Source organism: Symphalangus syndactylus, chromosome 10 (assembly GCF_028878055.3).
Source record: "Symphalangus syndactylus isolate Jambi chromosome 10, NHGRI_mSymSyn1-v2.1_pri, whole genome shotgun sequence".
NCBI classification, from domain to species: domain Eukaryota; kingdom Metazoa; phylum Chordata; class Mammalia; order Primates; family Hylobatidae; genus Symphalangus; species Symphalangus syndactylus.
The window spans coordinates 75,300,387-75,314,614 of record NC_072432.2 but is presented as its reverse complement, the minus strand read 5'-3'; the positions used below and the strand labels follow the sequence as shown (position 1 = coordinate 75,314,614).

The following is a 14,228-nucleotide window of genomic DNA, read 5'->3' as shown; positions in this document are numbered from 1 at the left end:
AGATTGAAACTGGGCATCCTTCTTTCACTATATACAAAATTCAGCTTGATTTGGTGAATTAAATACTTAAATGTAAAGATGGATTAAAGACTGAAATGTAAAATCCAAACTGTAAAAACCCTGGAAAACAAGATAGGGTAATACCATTCCAGACACAGGGAACTGGGAAAGATTTCATGACAAAAATGCCAAAAGCAATTGCAACAAAAGCAATGATTAACAAATGTGATCTAATTAAACTCAAGAGCTTCTGCACAGCAAAAGAAACTATCAACGAAGTGAACAAACAACCTACAGAATGGGAGAAAATATTTGCAAACTATGCATCTGACAAAGGTCTAGTATCCAGCTCCTAGCAGGAAATTAAACAATTGAATAAGCGTATAACAAACGACTCCATTAAAAATGGGAAAATAACATTAATAGACATGTAAAAGACGATATACATGCATATGAAAAAAAAGCTCAGTGTCGCTAATCATTAGAGAGATGAAAATCAAAACCACAATGAACTATGATCTCACACCAGTCAAAATGGCTATTGTTAAAAAGTCACCATATAACAGATGTTGGCAAGGTTGTAGAGAAAAGGGGACACTTATACACTATTGGTGGTGGTGTAAATTAGTTCAGTCACAGTTGGAGATTTCTCAATGAATTTAAAACAGAACTATTGTTCGACCCAGCAATACCCTTACTGTTTATATGCCCAAAAGAATATAAGTCATTCTACCAAAGAGACACATGTACTCACGTTCATTGCAGCACTATTCACAATAGCAAAGTCATGAAATCAACCTAGAAGCTCATCAACAGTGGACTGGTTAAAGAAAATATGGTACATATAATGCCATGGAGTACTATGCAGCCATAAAAAGAATAAAATTATGTCCTTTGCATCAACATGGATGGAGCAGGAGGCCATTATCATATGTAAATTAACATAGGAACAGAAAACCAAATACCGCATGTTCTCACTTATAAGTGGGAGCAAAGCACTGAGTACACACGGATACTAAGAGAGGAACAATAAACACTGGAGCCTGCTTGAGGGTGGACCGTTGGAGGAGGGTGAGGGTCAAAAATCTACCCATTCGTTACTATGTTCACAACACGGGTAATAAAATCATTTGTACACCAACCCCAGCAACAGGCAATTTACTCATATAACAAACCTGCACAAGCACCCCCTGAACCTAAAAGTTGAATAAAATAATAAAATAAAGTTCTCCTAATTTTAAAACTAATGCAATCATTAATACATTCCAGAATGTCTTTCAATTTGTGCATGTATGTGGGCAAAAAACCAAGACAAAATACAAATACAAAAAGTGTCATATATCACATAGAATTCTCATCACTTATATGAATGTCTAATGACATTAAATATACTGAAAAATAAATTTGACCAGCATTTTATTGCAATCACACTGAGTAGACAATTTTTAATGCCAAATAAGAAAGTTTTTGTTACCAAATAACAATGACCTTCAAAATCATAATGATCTTTTGTCTAAAACTGAAGAATAATAACAATATATGGTATAAAATTGTCAAAGAATGTATGTAGTATGCTAAATAAAGAGTAGAAATTTTTAAAATTTTTTCAATTGTAAATTGGTAAAATATGATCCATAAAAATGCTTTCACTTCTGCTGAAATATTTATTTCAAGTCCACAGAAGATGCTGATGTATCTCTTTTATGATGCTCAACTGTGGGAAGGGAGTTCATAATTCAGTTTCTTTGTCTCCAGTGGGCACATTTGTTAAGATTTCCTCCATAACAAGGGCATCAACACTAACAGGTTTTGTGAACACATCTCAGTCTTGAAAGCCACATATACTATGAAAAAGCTGGTGATATTGCTGCCCCATAATAAAAGGCCTTATTGGACCTTCCTGACTAAAGTTCCTAGAAGGTTCTTAGAATGATCACTTGTGTATATAGCTTTCATAATATATAACCATGTCTGTTACCAAAAAATGTTACAATGTTACCAAAAAATGAATATGAATAATTTGGCAAATTATCATAATTCTCCATCTAAAATGTTGACAAGGATCATAACTGTTTTGTTTGTTTGTTTTCTTTTTTTGTTTGTTTTTTTTGAGACAGAGTCTTGCTTTTGTTGCCCAGGCTGGAGTGCAAAGGCACGATCTTGGCTCACTCAACCTCTGCCTGTGAGATTCAAGCGATTCTCCTGCCTCAGCCTCCTGAGTAGCTGGGATTACAGGCACACCACACCCAGCCAATTTTTGTATTTTTAGTAGAGACGGGATTTCACCATGTTGACCAGGCTGGTCTTGAACTCTTGACCTCGTGATCCACCCTCCTTGGCCTCCGAAAGTGCTGGGATTACAGGCATGAGCCACTGTGCCCGGCCTTCATAATTGTTTTTTAACCCAACAAACTAGAGGGAGAATCTTAGGTACTTTTCGAGTTAGCAGTAGAGGAGATTTTATTTTTTTTAAGCATTCTGCCACTTTTTTCATTGGTTGCATTTATCATTTTTCTGGCTTTTTTTGTTAAGAGTTCAGGGAATTCCACAGCCTTGTCCAGGGGGCTGCTTCGAAATTGCTTAGAGAACACTCATTATTTTCTACTATATGTGATAAATCCTCCTGCTCTGCTATCTTTGTCCTGAGTTATTATCCTTGAACCTTTCAAAGTTTAGCATTGTTTGTATCCCCCAGCATTTTGGCAAAGATTTATATGCATTCCAACTGTCACAATAAATTATATACCCTTTCTTGTGGCTGAAACTACAATTGTCCTGCTAATTTCATTGTTTCTTATTTTGCTTTGTTCCCCATGGTTCTTTCTGGGAATTGCTTAGACAAGTAGTCTGATAGACAATAAACATCACTAAAACTTTGTATGGTGTTTTCAACTAATAGATAACACGAAAGTCATGGGCAAAGTGATTTTGCTTTTTTTGTTCAGAAACTTATGACACTGAGTCAGTGTACAGATTATACTTCAGCTGTTAATCATTCATTGACTCTTTCAATTTATATATTACTACTTTTTCGAAAAATCTCAAAGGAGAATATTTCATTAGCAATTTTAAGCCATATTTTCACTCTTCTTCTATATTCATATAAGCTGTTGTTTTCATTAATAATTTAGTAGTTTTTTTTACACTGCCATATGACCTTAGACAGGGATTTCAGTTATTGTAACCAATTGTGAACTATGCTCAGATTTACTGTGTTATTATTCATTACATAATTTCTAAAACAAACTTTGTAGTTTTCTATTTGAAGATAAGGATTAATAAATAACCTTTCTCAAGTAAAATAACTGGGTACTACTGGGACTTCTGCCTGAAGAAATTGACGAGATGTTTTCAGGAAAATAGAGAGAATGGAGGTTAGTGGTCACAGTACAGGGTACAGAGTCATGCTGCCTGAGTTTAATTCCATCTTTGTCACTTATTAGTTGGGTGACCCGGGGCAAGTTTTTTATTTATTTATTTATTTATTTATTTATTTATTTATTTTGAGACGGAGTCTCGCTCTGTCACCCAGGCTGGAGTGCAGTGGCGCAATCTCGGCTCACTGCAAGCTCCGCCTCCCGGGTTCACGCCATTCTCCTGCCTCAGCCTCTCCGAGTAGCTGGGACTACAGGCGCCCGCCACCACGCCCGGCTAATTTTTTTGTATTTTTAGTAGAGACGGGGTTTCACCGTGGTCTCGATCTTACAAGCGTGAGCCACCGCACCCGGCTGACCTGGGGCAAGTTATATAATATTTCTTTAAAGATTTTTATCTGAAACATAAAAATTATAATTGTACCTAAATGATCATAGTACTGTCACAATTATTTTAAAACTATGCTACAATAGAAATATTTTAGGTCCGTGGCACAGAATCAATTTTGAAAAAAGTTAATTGTTTTTATTAGTAGTATTATAAATGTTAATGCAAAATAGAGTAGGACATGTAGTGATATTATAAGACATTGTATTTGACAACTAGTGCTACACTTTGTGATTAACTATAATTTTTATATTATATAGAAAAAATGAGAGTATAGATTGAAGGAGTAAGGAAAATTTTCGTAGCACAAAGGCATATATATCTTGATAATTAAGTGGAGGTTTTTAAACAGAGAAAGATGATTCTTACTGGTATAAAAAAGATGTGAAAAAACATGGAGAAAGGTATAGGAATACTTTGCATAAGAGACAATTTAAACTTAAAGAAAAATGTTTTAAAGGTAGTTCAAATGGTCAAAAAAACAAGAAATAACGATGCTATAACACTGGTAGAAAATAAGAAATTTAACAAATAGAAATTCATTTGAAGAAGAAATATGGATGTTAAGTATGAGGAGACAATCTTTTGGAGATAAACTTTGTAGGTTTACAAATAGATTTTCCAAAAAAAAAAAAAAATAGATTTCACCAGGCGAAGAATGCCAGTGAAAGCTAAGAGAGTTATGTTTCTGAGGGATAATATTTGAAAAGCACGGGAGGCTAATAATTTCTCAGAGACATTTAGATTTGAGAAAAGAAAGAAAAGCAATAACAAGATAAATTTCACAAGCAGGAAGTTTTTTTCATATCTTTACCTTTTCATTATTATCTCTAGTTATCTTAAATGCAAATATTTTTTATCAATTTGACTAATATGTTACTAGTCCACACAAAATCAGTGAGTAGAAAAATTCCATGTAATATTATCCTAATTTAATAAGGGTGTTATTTCTGAAGTTTCTCTCTATTTAATCTTTAGTCATCCTAAACAATTTTGGTAATATAGAAAGAAATGTGATCTAGAAATCCTAAAAAGTATTTACTACTTAAAAATTGCCAACAAAGGGCTAATATCCAGAATCTACAATGAACTCAAACAAATGTACAAGAAAAAAACAAACAACCCCATCAAAAAGTGGGCAAAGGACATGAACAAACACTTCTCAAAAGAAGACATTTATGCAGCCAAAAAACACATGAAAAAATGCTCATCATCACTGGCCATCAGAGAAATGCAAATCAAACCACAGTGAGATACCATCTCACACCAGTTATAATGGTGATCATTAAAAAGTCAGGAAACAACAGGTGCTGCAGAGGATGTGGAGAAATAGGAACACTTTTACACTGTTGGTGGGACTGTAAACTAGTTCAACCATTGTGGAAGTCAGTGTGGCGATTCCTCAGGGATCTAGAACTAGAAATACCATTTGACCCAGCCATCCCATTACTGGGTATATACCCAAAGGATTATAAATCATGCTGCTATAAAGACACATGCACATGTATGTTTATTGCGGCACTATTCACAATAGCAAAGAGTTGGAACCAACCCGAATGTCCAACAACGATAGACTGGATTAAGAAAATGTGGCACATATACACCATGGAATACTATGCAGCCATAAAAAATGATGAGTTCATGTCCTTTGTAGGGACATGGATGAAACTGGAAACCATCATTCTCAGCAAACTATCGCAATGATAAAAAACCAAACACCGCATGTTCTCACTCATAGGTGGGAATTGAACAATGAGAACACATGGACATGGGAAGGGGAACATCACACTCAGGGGACTGTTGTGGGGTGGGGGGAGGGGGGAGGGACAGCATTGGGAGATATACCTAATGCTAAATGACGAGTTAATGGGTGCAGCACACCAATATGGCACATGGATGCATATGTAACAAACCTGCACATTGTGCACATGTACCCTAAAACTTAAAGTATAATAAGAATAATAAAAAAAAAGAAAAAAAATTGCCAAAACATGTAATAAAAGTTTTATCTCAAGTAAGGATCCACAATATTTATGATGAATTATCCAGAAAGAAAACTATTAATCATGTGCTTAGTAATATGCTAATCTAAACTAAAATATCACATAGTTCATACTGTACATTTTGTATGAGCTTTGACATAAGCTTTGAAAATATGTTCTGATATAATTTTGAAAATATTTAATAAAGGGCATGATTTGCTACTGCATGAAGATTGAACCTCATTCAATGTTTTCGCACACTATTTTTTTCACCCAACTTCAAACCTGTGATTTTAATTGTAATTATAGTGTTTACCCACATTGAATAATCACAGAAGTGGTCATCCATTATAACTGATGGATAGCTGTAGAAACTGTACACGCTATTTGGAGCTCCATTTAGGACATCTTATCTTGTGAAAACAAATCACTTTTAACAACAAACCCAGTAATAATAATACATAATTACTTTTATATTAATTATATTGTAATTTACATTGTAAATTATAAATACAATTCAATAATAAAATACAATTACCTTGTCATTATAATTAACTAAATTATAATTATAACTAAATTGTAAAACAATCACAATTATAATTAATTACATTTAATCAAAACCAAATAATTATGATAATAAACAATTAAATAATAATTAGAAATAATTTTACAAACTGTTTTTATGCAAAATGCTACCTTTATACATGTTCATACAGTGCTATTTCCGAATCTCTGTTAGAGATTTCCTGGCTTACAATAATTCGTGCTGCAGTTCCTATGGAACATATTAAATATACCTTCGCTTTATCAATTTTTCAAAGTATTTACATAAATATATTTTTTATTTTATTAACGCAAAATATCACATTCATCTACTTTTCTGTGGAAACCTAGACTATTGGAATTTTTCACTTTTCTTTGGAGGCAGAAACATTTTTCTCATTCCTGCTCCAGGTAGCCGCTTTATAAAATCAACTGTTCTGTCACGCTTATTGAAGCTCTTTTCTACTTACGTCTTATCTAGATAAGATACTGCCCAATTTATAAGTAGCTAATAACCATCAATTATTTCTTTAAATGAAATTTGTTATGATTTTGTTTTCAAACATGTTCTAATAAAATCATATTTTATCCCAAGAGAAAAGTAGGTTATTTGTTGACCTGGGTAACAATAGAAATAGAGTGGTATTACTCTGCTAGAATAAATAATAAAGACACAGAGAAGTTTTAAAAATCTCTTAAAAATGTTAAAAAATATTTACACAGTTTTAGTCAGAGTGTCACTGGGACTAATAATTCTTTATTTTTCAGCTAGGTTTTTAAAATACTGTACAATTCCTGTATGGAATACTTGTGAGCAGATGAACTTGATAGAGCATGATATAAAGAGACATTAGCATGAAAATTTCTTAAGCTCTCTAGAAGAGACTTGAAGATGCAGACAAGAACAATAATTACAGTGTTAAGAAAAAAATAGATCAAGAAAAAGAAAGATCAGTTGAGGATTTGCAGCTGGGGACATTTCATGCATTTTTGCTGCATTAAATGAGAAAAGCATAAGAAATGGGTGAAATTATTTGTTTGTATGTGTATGCATAGATCCAATTTGTAGTTTTATATGCTTCTATTTTTCATGAAAAACATTCCTGTCTCCTTGCCTTAGCAGCTAACTCATGAATAGTGGTTTTCTCTCTTTCTGTTTCTTCACCGGTCTGATTGCTGTGGCATTACTAGGGTAACCTAAGAGATTATTCTTATAACAAAGCAGAACTTAAAAATTATAAACCTTGGGAGAACATTAAGATTGTCATTGTATAGAAGACATATTTTTTTAGAACATAAAAAAAGTTCTAAAATAAAACAAAGAAAAATGTAAAGCTGATAAGTCTGAGAAATCGTAGGAAGACAAAATATCAAGATTGATCAAAACGAGAACAAAAGATAGAGATAAAAGACATATAACAAGAATTCTGCCTTCAGGAAATAATGTCTTCTGATAAGATATTTTTTTTTCTTCCCAAGATTAAATTCCCACTTCAGGGCCTGAAAACAAACAATGTCAGAAATGTCATAAAAATTAATTTGGTGTCAAAAAGTAAAGTTTTTTAAAACCTGACAAATGTGGCTTTGTAGGTATATGAGTAATCTCTTTGGTATATATTTATGTACTTTAATAAGTATTCAATGTTATCTAGTTTTAAAATATGCTAAAAAGATAAGATCCTAAGGCCATTGAGAGAGAAGTTATTTTTACTGATGTCCATGTGTTTAAAGATTTTTCAGGATTAGCAAGATTTTTCAATGTCTTTCAAAAATTGGCAAATACATTCTTTTAAATACTTTGTATAATGCAATGCAGCAAAAAGTGTTTTTCTGTGTCTTCAATTTGTAAAACCTAAAGATCAATAAAATTTTGAAATGCACTATGATATATGGGAAAATGCTGAAATATTATTTTTATATTTTAGATGATTTAAATAATATCAAAATAAAGATAATTTTGAAAAAGTGAAAAAAGTCACAATTTAAGTAAAGCTGTTAAAGATTAGTACTTACAAAGGAAAATAAAATAATAGCTATCAATAATTATTGTCCTGATATAGCTATTGAAACTAGACTATTGTCATATTGTCAGCTATCTACTTTTGCAACAGGACATTTCCAGGATTTTTTGTAAGCTGCTTGACTTCAGTTTCCTAATTATTAGAAGCAGGCTCTAAATCACATCAACACAAAACGCGTTCCTTTAAAAGTTTAAGATTTCAAGTAATTGTTATGTCTATTAGTTGACATAAATTATTATAAAAATAATACTTTTTTGTCAGGGTGACTGCACATTCTTTTACACATAAATTCGACTTTGATTCATTTACTCATTTTCCAACAATAGAAATGACTTTATTATTGTTTTACACACAATCATCTTGTTACCCTTTTCTACTTTATATTAAAAAGTCATTTTCCAATGTCTTCCTACTTACTACTGTAATCTAAACTTTCTGGAGCCACTTTATTAGATAGAATTGGTCTAAGTCATTACAAAGGTGGCAATTCAATTACTAGCTTAATGAGATCCATGTTTTATGCTAAGATAGAAATAACTATTAAAACAAATTTATTTTAAGTAGAAATACACCAAAAATACTTATAGAGATAGAGTAACATGGCTCATATAGATTATGTGATTAGATAAAAATGAGTTTGATAAAAAGTTCAATATATTAGAAAATACTGTTATAAAACTATAGCTAACAACTATAATGCAATAGTTAGAAACTTAATCCACTATATGTATACTATATATATACTATATATACACACTATATATATACTATATATATATATACAGTATATAGTAGATATATATCTTTTTGGTTTTGTTCTTTGTCCCTTACTATAATGCTTTTCTGGCACTTTTCAGCATAACCAATTCCTATATGACTTTATAGCGAAATAAAAATGTCACCTTCCTCAAAAATTTTAAACAAAGTAAGCATATTTCAAGCAATTATATTCCTTCCTGTGTAGGCTTTCTGTTTCATCACAAATTTTAAATAGATTGTACTCAAATGTTTATAAATTTTAGGTACATTCACTATTTGCAATTTATTTCTATATTCTTTAGATGATTATATTGTCTTCCACATAAGACTACTTTTTGACAATTTATGGCACATTTTCTACCTTTACTGAATTAGTCTTTATGTTTGTCATAATGCCATATGTACAGAAAGTACTCAGTAGTTATTCTGTTTGTCCTAAAATAAAGTAATATAAGAGTTCTACTTATTTACTGTGAAATATAATTAATTTAAGGCATTAAATTATGAGTTTCATGATTATTTTCACAACATAAACATTGCTCAACTAAATCTAAAATATTAAAAATGTTCCCTACCAAGACTCATAGAATATACAACATCAACAGTGAACCATTAGCAAAATTCCAGGGATTCAATCTAGGTCTGGGTGCTGGTAGCACAGAAAGCCAGTAACTGAGACTACAAGTGTTGCCAAAGAAGAAGGCTTTAATTGGGTGCTGCAGTCGAGGAGATAGGAGCTGTCTCAAATCTGTCTCCCTGACTGACTAAAACCAGGGGTTTACATAACAGGGAGGAAATGTAACTGTGTAAGAAAACAGGAACTGTGGAGGGGAAAGGACACAGTTATGATGAATGAGGGGTCCAGCATCTCCTTGTCTGGATGTGGTAATCTGGTGAGTTTTAGTTCTTTGATACTTTTTGAGAGGGCTAAGGGACCCTTTCCTGAGGAAAGAACTCAGATAAAATAAAAGTATAAAGCTTTAAGAACAGAAGGGTTAATTTCGTTGTTTATACAAAAATAACTGTCTATGGGACTATTGGATCAGTTTCAGAACTTTAAACGATAGAATTTTGGTTACTATGGTCTGCCAATGGACTCACTGATTTCAACAAATGTGCCAGTCTGTTGAGGGATATTTATAATGCGGGAGGCCAAGCATGTATGGGGACATTGTTATATGGGAAATTTCTGTACTTTCTACTTAATTTTTTTCTATGAAACAAAAACTGCTCCAAAAATAAAGTTTGTAAAAACAAAATTTGCCAGTAATTATAGACATTTTTATGTTTAACATTTGGAGTAAACTTTATCAAGAAGGTATACAAATAAAAATATAATTGAAATACATCAAATATAAATATTTTTAAGTAAATAATAAAAGATTAGTTGAAGAGGTAAATTTAATTTACCTATTAATTTTAGGTCTATTAATAAAATTAAACACTATAATTTAGATGAACAGTGTGAAGGATTTCTATGTGAATGATACTTGGCCAGTATAAATACATGAAGCAAACATTTGCCTAATATTTTGCTTAAATATAAATAAATACTTGCATCAATTAATGTATTTAACATATAGAAAGTTTCCTGTTAAAATAAAATCAAGTTTAAATATAAATTAAAACAACTCTGTGAAGAAAAATTGGAAATGCTGGAGATTAAAGGATCAATTAGAGTTAAATGCTAGAATATTTGTGCCAAAGAAATAGTAAGCAAACTATTGTTTTTGAGTTCCTTGTAAAACTATGGTTTTCATACACTCTATCGTATATTGCACTTATAGAAAAATTGAAACCTATTTGAAAATAAAACTTTATGATGTAAATTCTAAATAATATATAAAACTTACATGTTTTGTGAAACTTTTGCTTAACATCATGAATAGTAGATGATTGTGTCACCTGAAAAGGAAAAGAAAATAGAGTTATTTTTAAAAACTGTTAATTTGTTTTCTATCCATTTAAGAAAAAAAATTTAAATATATCATATAATTCTTACACAATAAGAATTTTTGCTTCATTTATCTTTTTAGTGATTACTATTTAGACAAACTTGAAATGTTGCAATCAGTAACAATATAATTTTTTTAAAATTTTGTTTGTATACAACAGTAATAGCTTTATTACATTGATTCAATCCAATTCGTGTCCCCAAGATATATTTTTGAATTTTCTTTGTCCAAAATAGTCAATGTATTTTTCCACATCTCATAAAACTATTAATTAAAAATATGCTTTAATACACAGGAATGTAAAAGAATGTATAGCACAAGGATGTGAAGTTAATTTATATGGACAAATGAGAGAAATGTTTACCTCAGAATATTATAAGACAAAAGTCACCTTAAGCCCCCTACTAACATTATTTAAATCCCCAAATAAAAGTACTAAAGGTCTATTAAAATGCACGTGAGATATATTTTTTGGATTCCTTAGGTACATAGTAATTTGACAAAATCTTTGGTACTAAATTACTAAAACTCTATAAATTAAAAAATGAATAAAATATTTTTTATTCATCTAAATTTAAAAATTATTGAGTACTAAAGTTCCATACAAACACTTCAAGCCATCATGATGCTTTTTTGACTTTCTGAATTTGTCTCAAAAGAAATTTTTAAGATAATTCAAGAAAATATATTTCCTTTCCCTGAATAAGCATATGATACTAGTGAAATTTATTATAATCATATGTCTACATGATTTAATTATGCTACACTAAAATCCCCTTAGAGCTGTTTTGAAAGGGTTAAATAAAAAATGCATAAAATGTTGGTGCATGATAGTCCATAAGAACCATGTAGTTCTTAACATTGTTACATTACATTTGATGTTTTATTATACACTGAAAGTATAACAACAAATACATTTATTTTAACATATTTCACCTCCTACTTAACAGGATTGTGACTAAGCATTCAGTATACTGTTCAGAATTTTTTTATGATTTCCTGTGTGTATATGATTTACTAAATAAGACAGTTATAAGATTTAAGCCCTAAAAAGTAATAAGAATTCTAATTTGTGTTATGCTGTTAATAGAAAAATGATCCTAAAACATTGTGTATATAAAATTATAAATATTTCATGGCATTGCTCTTCTCTGAAAGATGTTAGAAAAAAACTTAAAAACAGTTTATAGAGAGAGTAACATATATTTATACACTTGTGCATATATTTTAATTTTGGTTATTAACCTTTAATATTTAAATTTAATTTTTAAAATATTGTTTTAACAGTGTCCATTGTTTAATCTCAATGTTTCTTATTTATTCAGCACCTTTATATGTTGCTTTCTCTGAAAGAGTGGAGTAAAGGCCACGTGATATTCCCTAGAGTAACAAATATTTGTCCATTAGTAGTATCAAGGGCCATGTAATTTTAAACAAAAAATAATTTTCATAATCAATAATCCCTCAATTTGAGTTTGATACGTGTTCCTCTAGCACTTTATGAGGGCACATTATCTTCTATTATGCATTGGTTGTTTAATCTATAGAGAGCTGAGGATAATGACCTAGTGTTACTTTTGTTTTATCATGTAGTACACCACAGAGCCTATAATAGCTTTAATTAACTTTTGTAGAAGTCAAAAATAAAGCTGTGAGTACAAACACGTAAAAACAGAGTAAGATCAAGGTTTCTTAATCTGATATGCAAAAGCTGTATGCTATTCTCCACATCAGAATAATGCAACAGGCAACCTTCTAATTTGATATATGCATTTTTCTTTGAATTTCCTTATTTTCAAGACTAACATTGTTTTCTTGAAAGAAACCTTCATGTGGAATAGGGATGTATTATGAGCTCTTAACATTTTTAAAAATTTTCATTTGACTTTCACGTGTTAGAAAAGTGCTGATGTCGAATAAATCCTTGAGAACTGCCCTTTCTGCAGTAATTTTGGACAAAATAAATCAGAAAGAAGTTAACTCCTAAATGATTCACACACATATTCAATTAGCCCCAGGATTGTGCTTGCTCTGTTCTTTTCAGTCCTTTAGTTGTACTGAAAGCACGAAGAGAGGAAAATATGATAATTAACTGAGCATATAAGAGCTTCTGATGACTAAATTGATGTCTCAGTGGCTTCATCAGGGAGTTTAGTTATCATAACTTCCACTTTTTAGTCAGTTTTACAACATCTTAAAAAGGATAAACGATCATCGTGATAATTTATTCATTTCCATAATTATACAGATGGGAGTTACTTGAAACCCTACATTTGAAACCTTAATATTCCCTTCATTAATGTTTCTTCCTCTTAAAAGAAAATGAATCTTAAAATAGTGAGTAGGCAAGGCAAATGATGTTAGTTAAGCCAAAAATTTACTTCTAAATTTTAACTGATTATAGTTAAAATTTGAGTTATTATTACTTTACCCTACATTTAAGTTGATGAAAACAAAAAAGCTTTTTCATTCAAGCATTTAATCTGGAATTTGTTTGAATTTGCCCAATATGCATTTACTACAGTTTTTCACAGAAACGTTTTTTTGTAATATTGCTTCTTTTTAAAACCGTATTGTAGCCATTTTCACAGTAAATTCTTTTTTTTAAATTTATTATTATTATACTTTAAGTTTTAGGGTACATGTGCACAATGTGCAGGTTTGTTACAGATGTATACATGTGCCATGTTGGTGTGCTGCACCCATTAACTCGTCATTTAGCATTAGGTATATCTCCTAATGCTATTCCTCCCCACTCCACCCACCCCACAACAGTCCCCAGAGTGTGATGTTCCCCTTCCCGTGTCCATGTGTTCTCATTGTTCAATTCCCACCTATGAGTGAGAACATGTGGTATTTGGTTTTTTATCATTGCGATAGTTTGCTGAGAATGACGGTTTCCAGTTTCATCCATGTCCCTACAAAGGACATGAACTCATCATTTTTTATGGCTGCATAGTATTCCATGGTGTATATGTGCCACATTTTCTTAATCCAATCTATCATTGTTGGACATTTGGGTTGGTTCCAAGTCTTTGCTATTGTGAATAGTGCCACAATAAACATACGTGTGCATGTGTCTTTATAGCAGCATAATTTATAATCCTTTGGGTATATACCCAGTAATGGGATGGCTGGGTCAAATGGTATTTCTAGTTCTAGATCCCTGAGGAATTGCCACACTGTCTTCCACAATGGTTGAACTA

General features: G+C 31.3%; 1 protein-coding gene across 3 annotated transcripts in view; it reads right to left on the bottom strand.

The window, feature by feature from the left end:
* Window positions 1-14,228, bottom strand: part of TECRL (trans-2,3-enoyl-CoA reductase like) — a 145,996-nt gene that overhangs the window by 97,319 nt on the left and 34,449 nt on the right. For all 3 annotated transcript variants that reach the window (XM_055297469.1, XM_055297468.2, XM_055297470.2), the window contains exon 2: window positions 10,921-10,972. In XM_055297469.1, coding sequence (XP_055153444.1) covers window positions 10,921-10,972 — 52 coding nt within the window. The remainder of the gene's footprint in view (window positions 1-10,920; window positions 10,973-14,228) is intronic.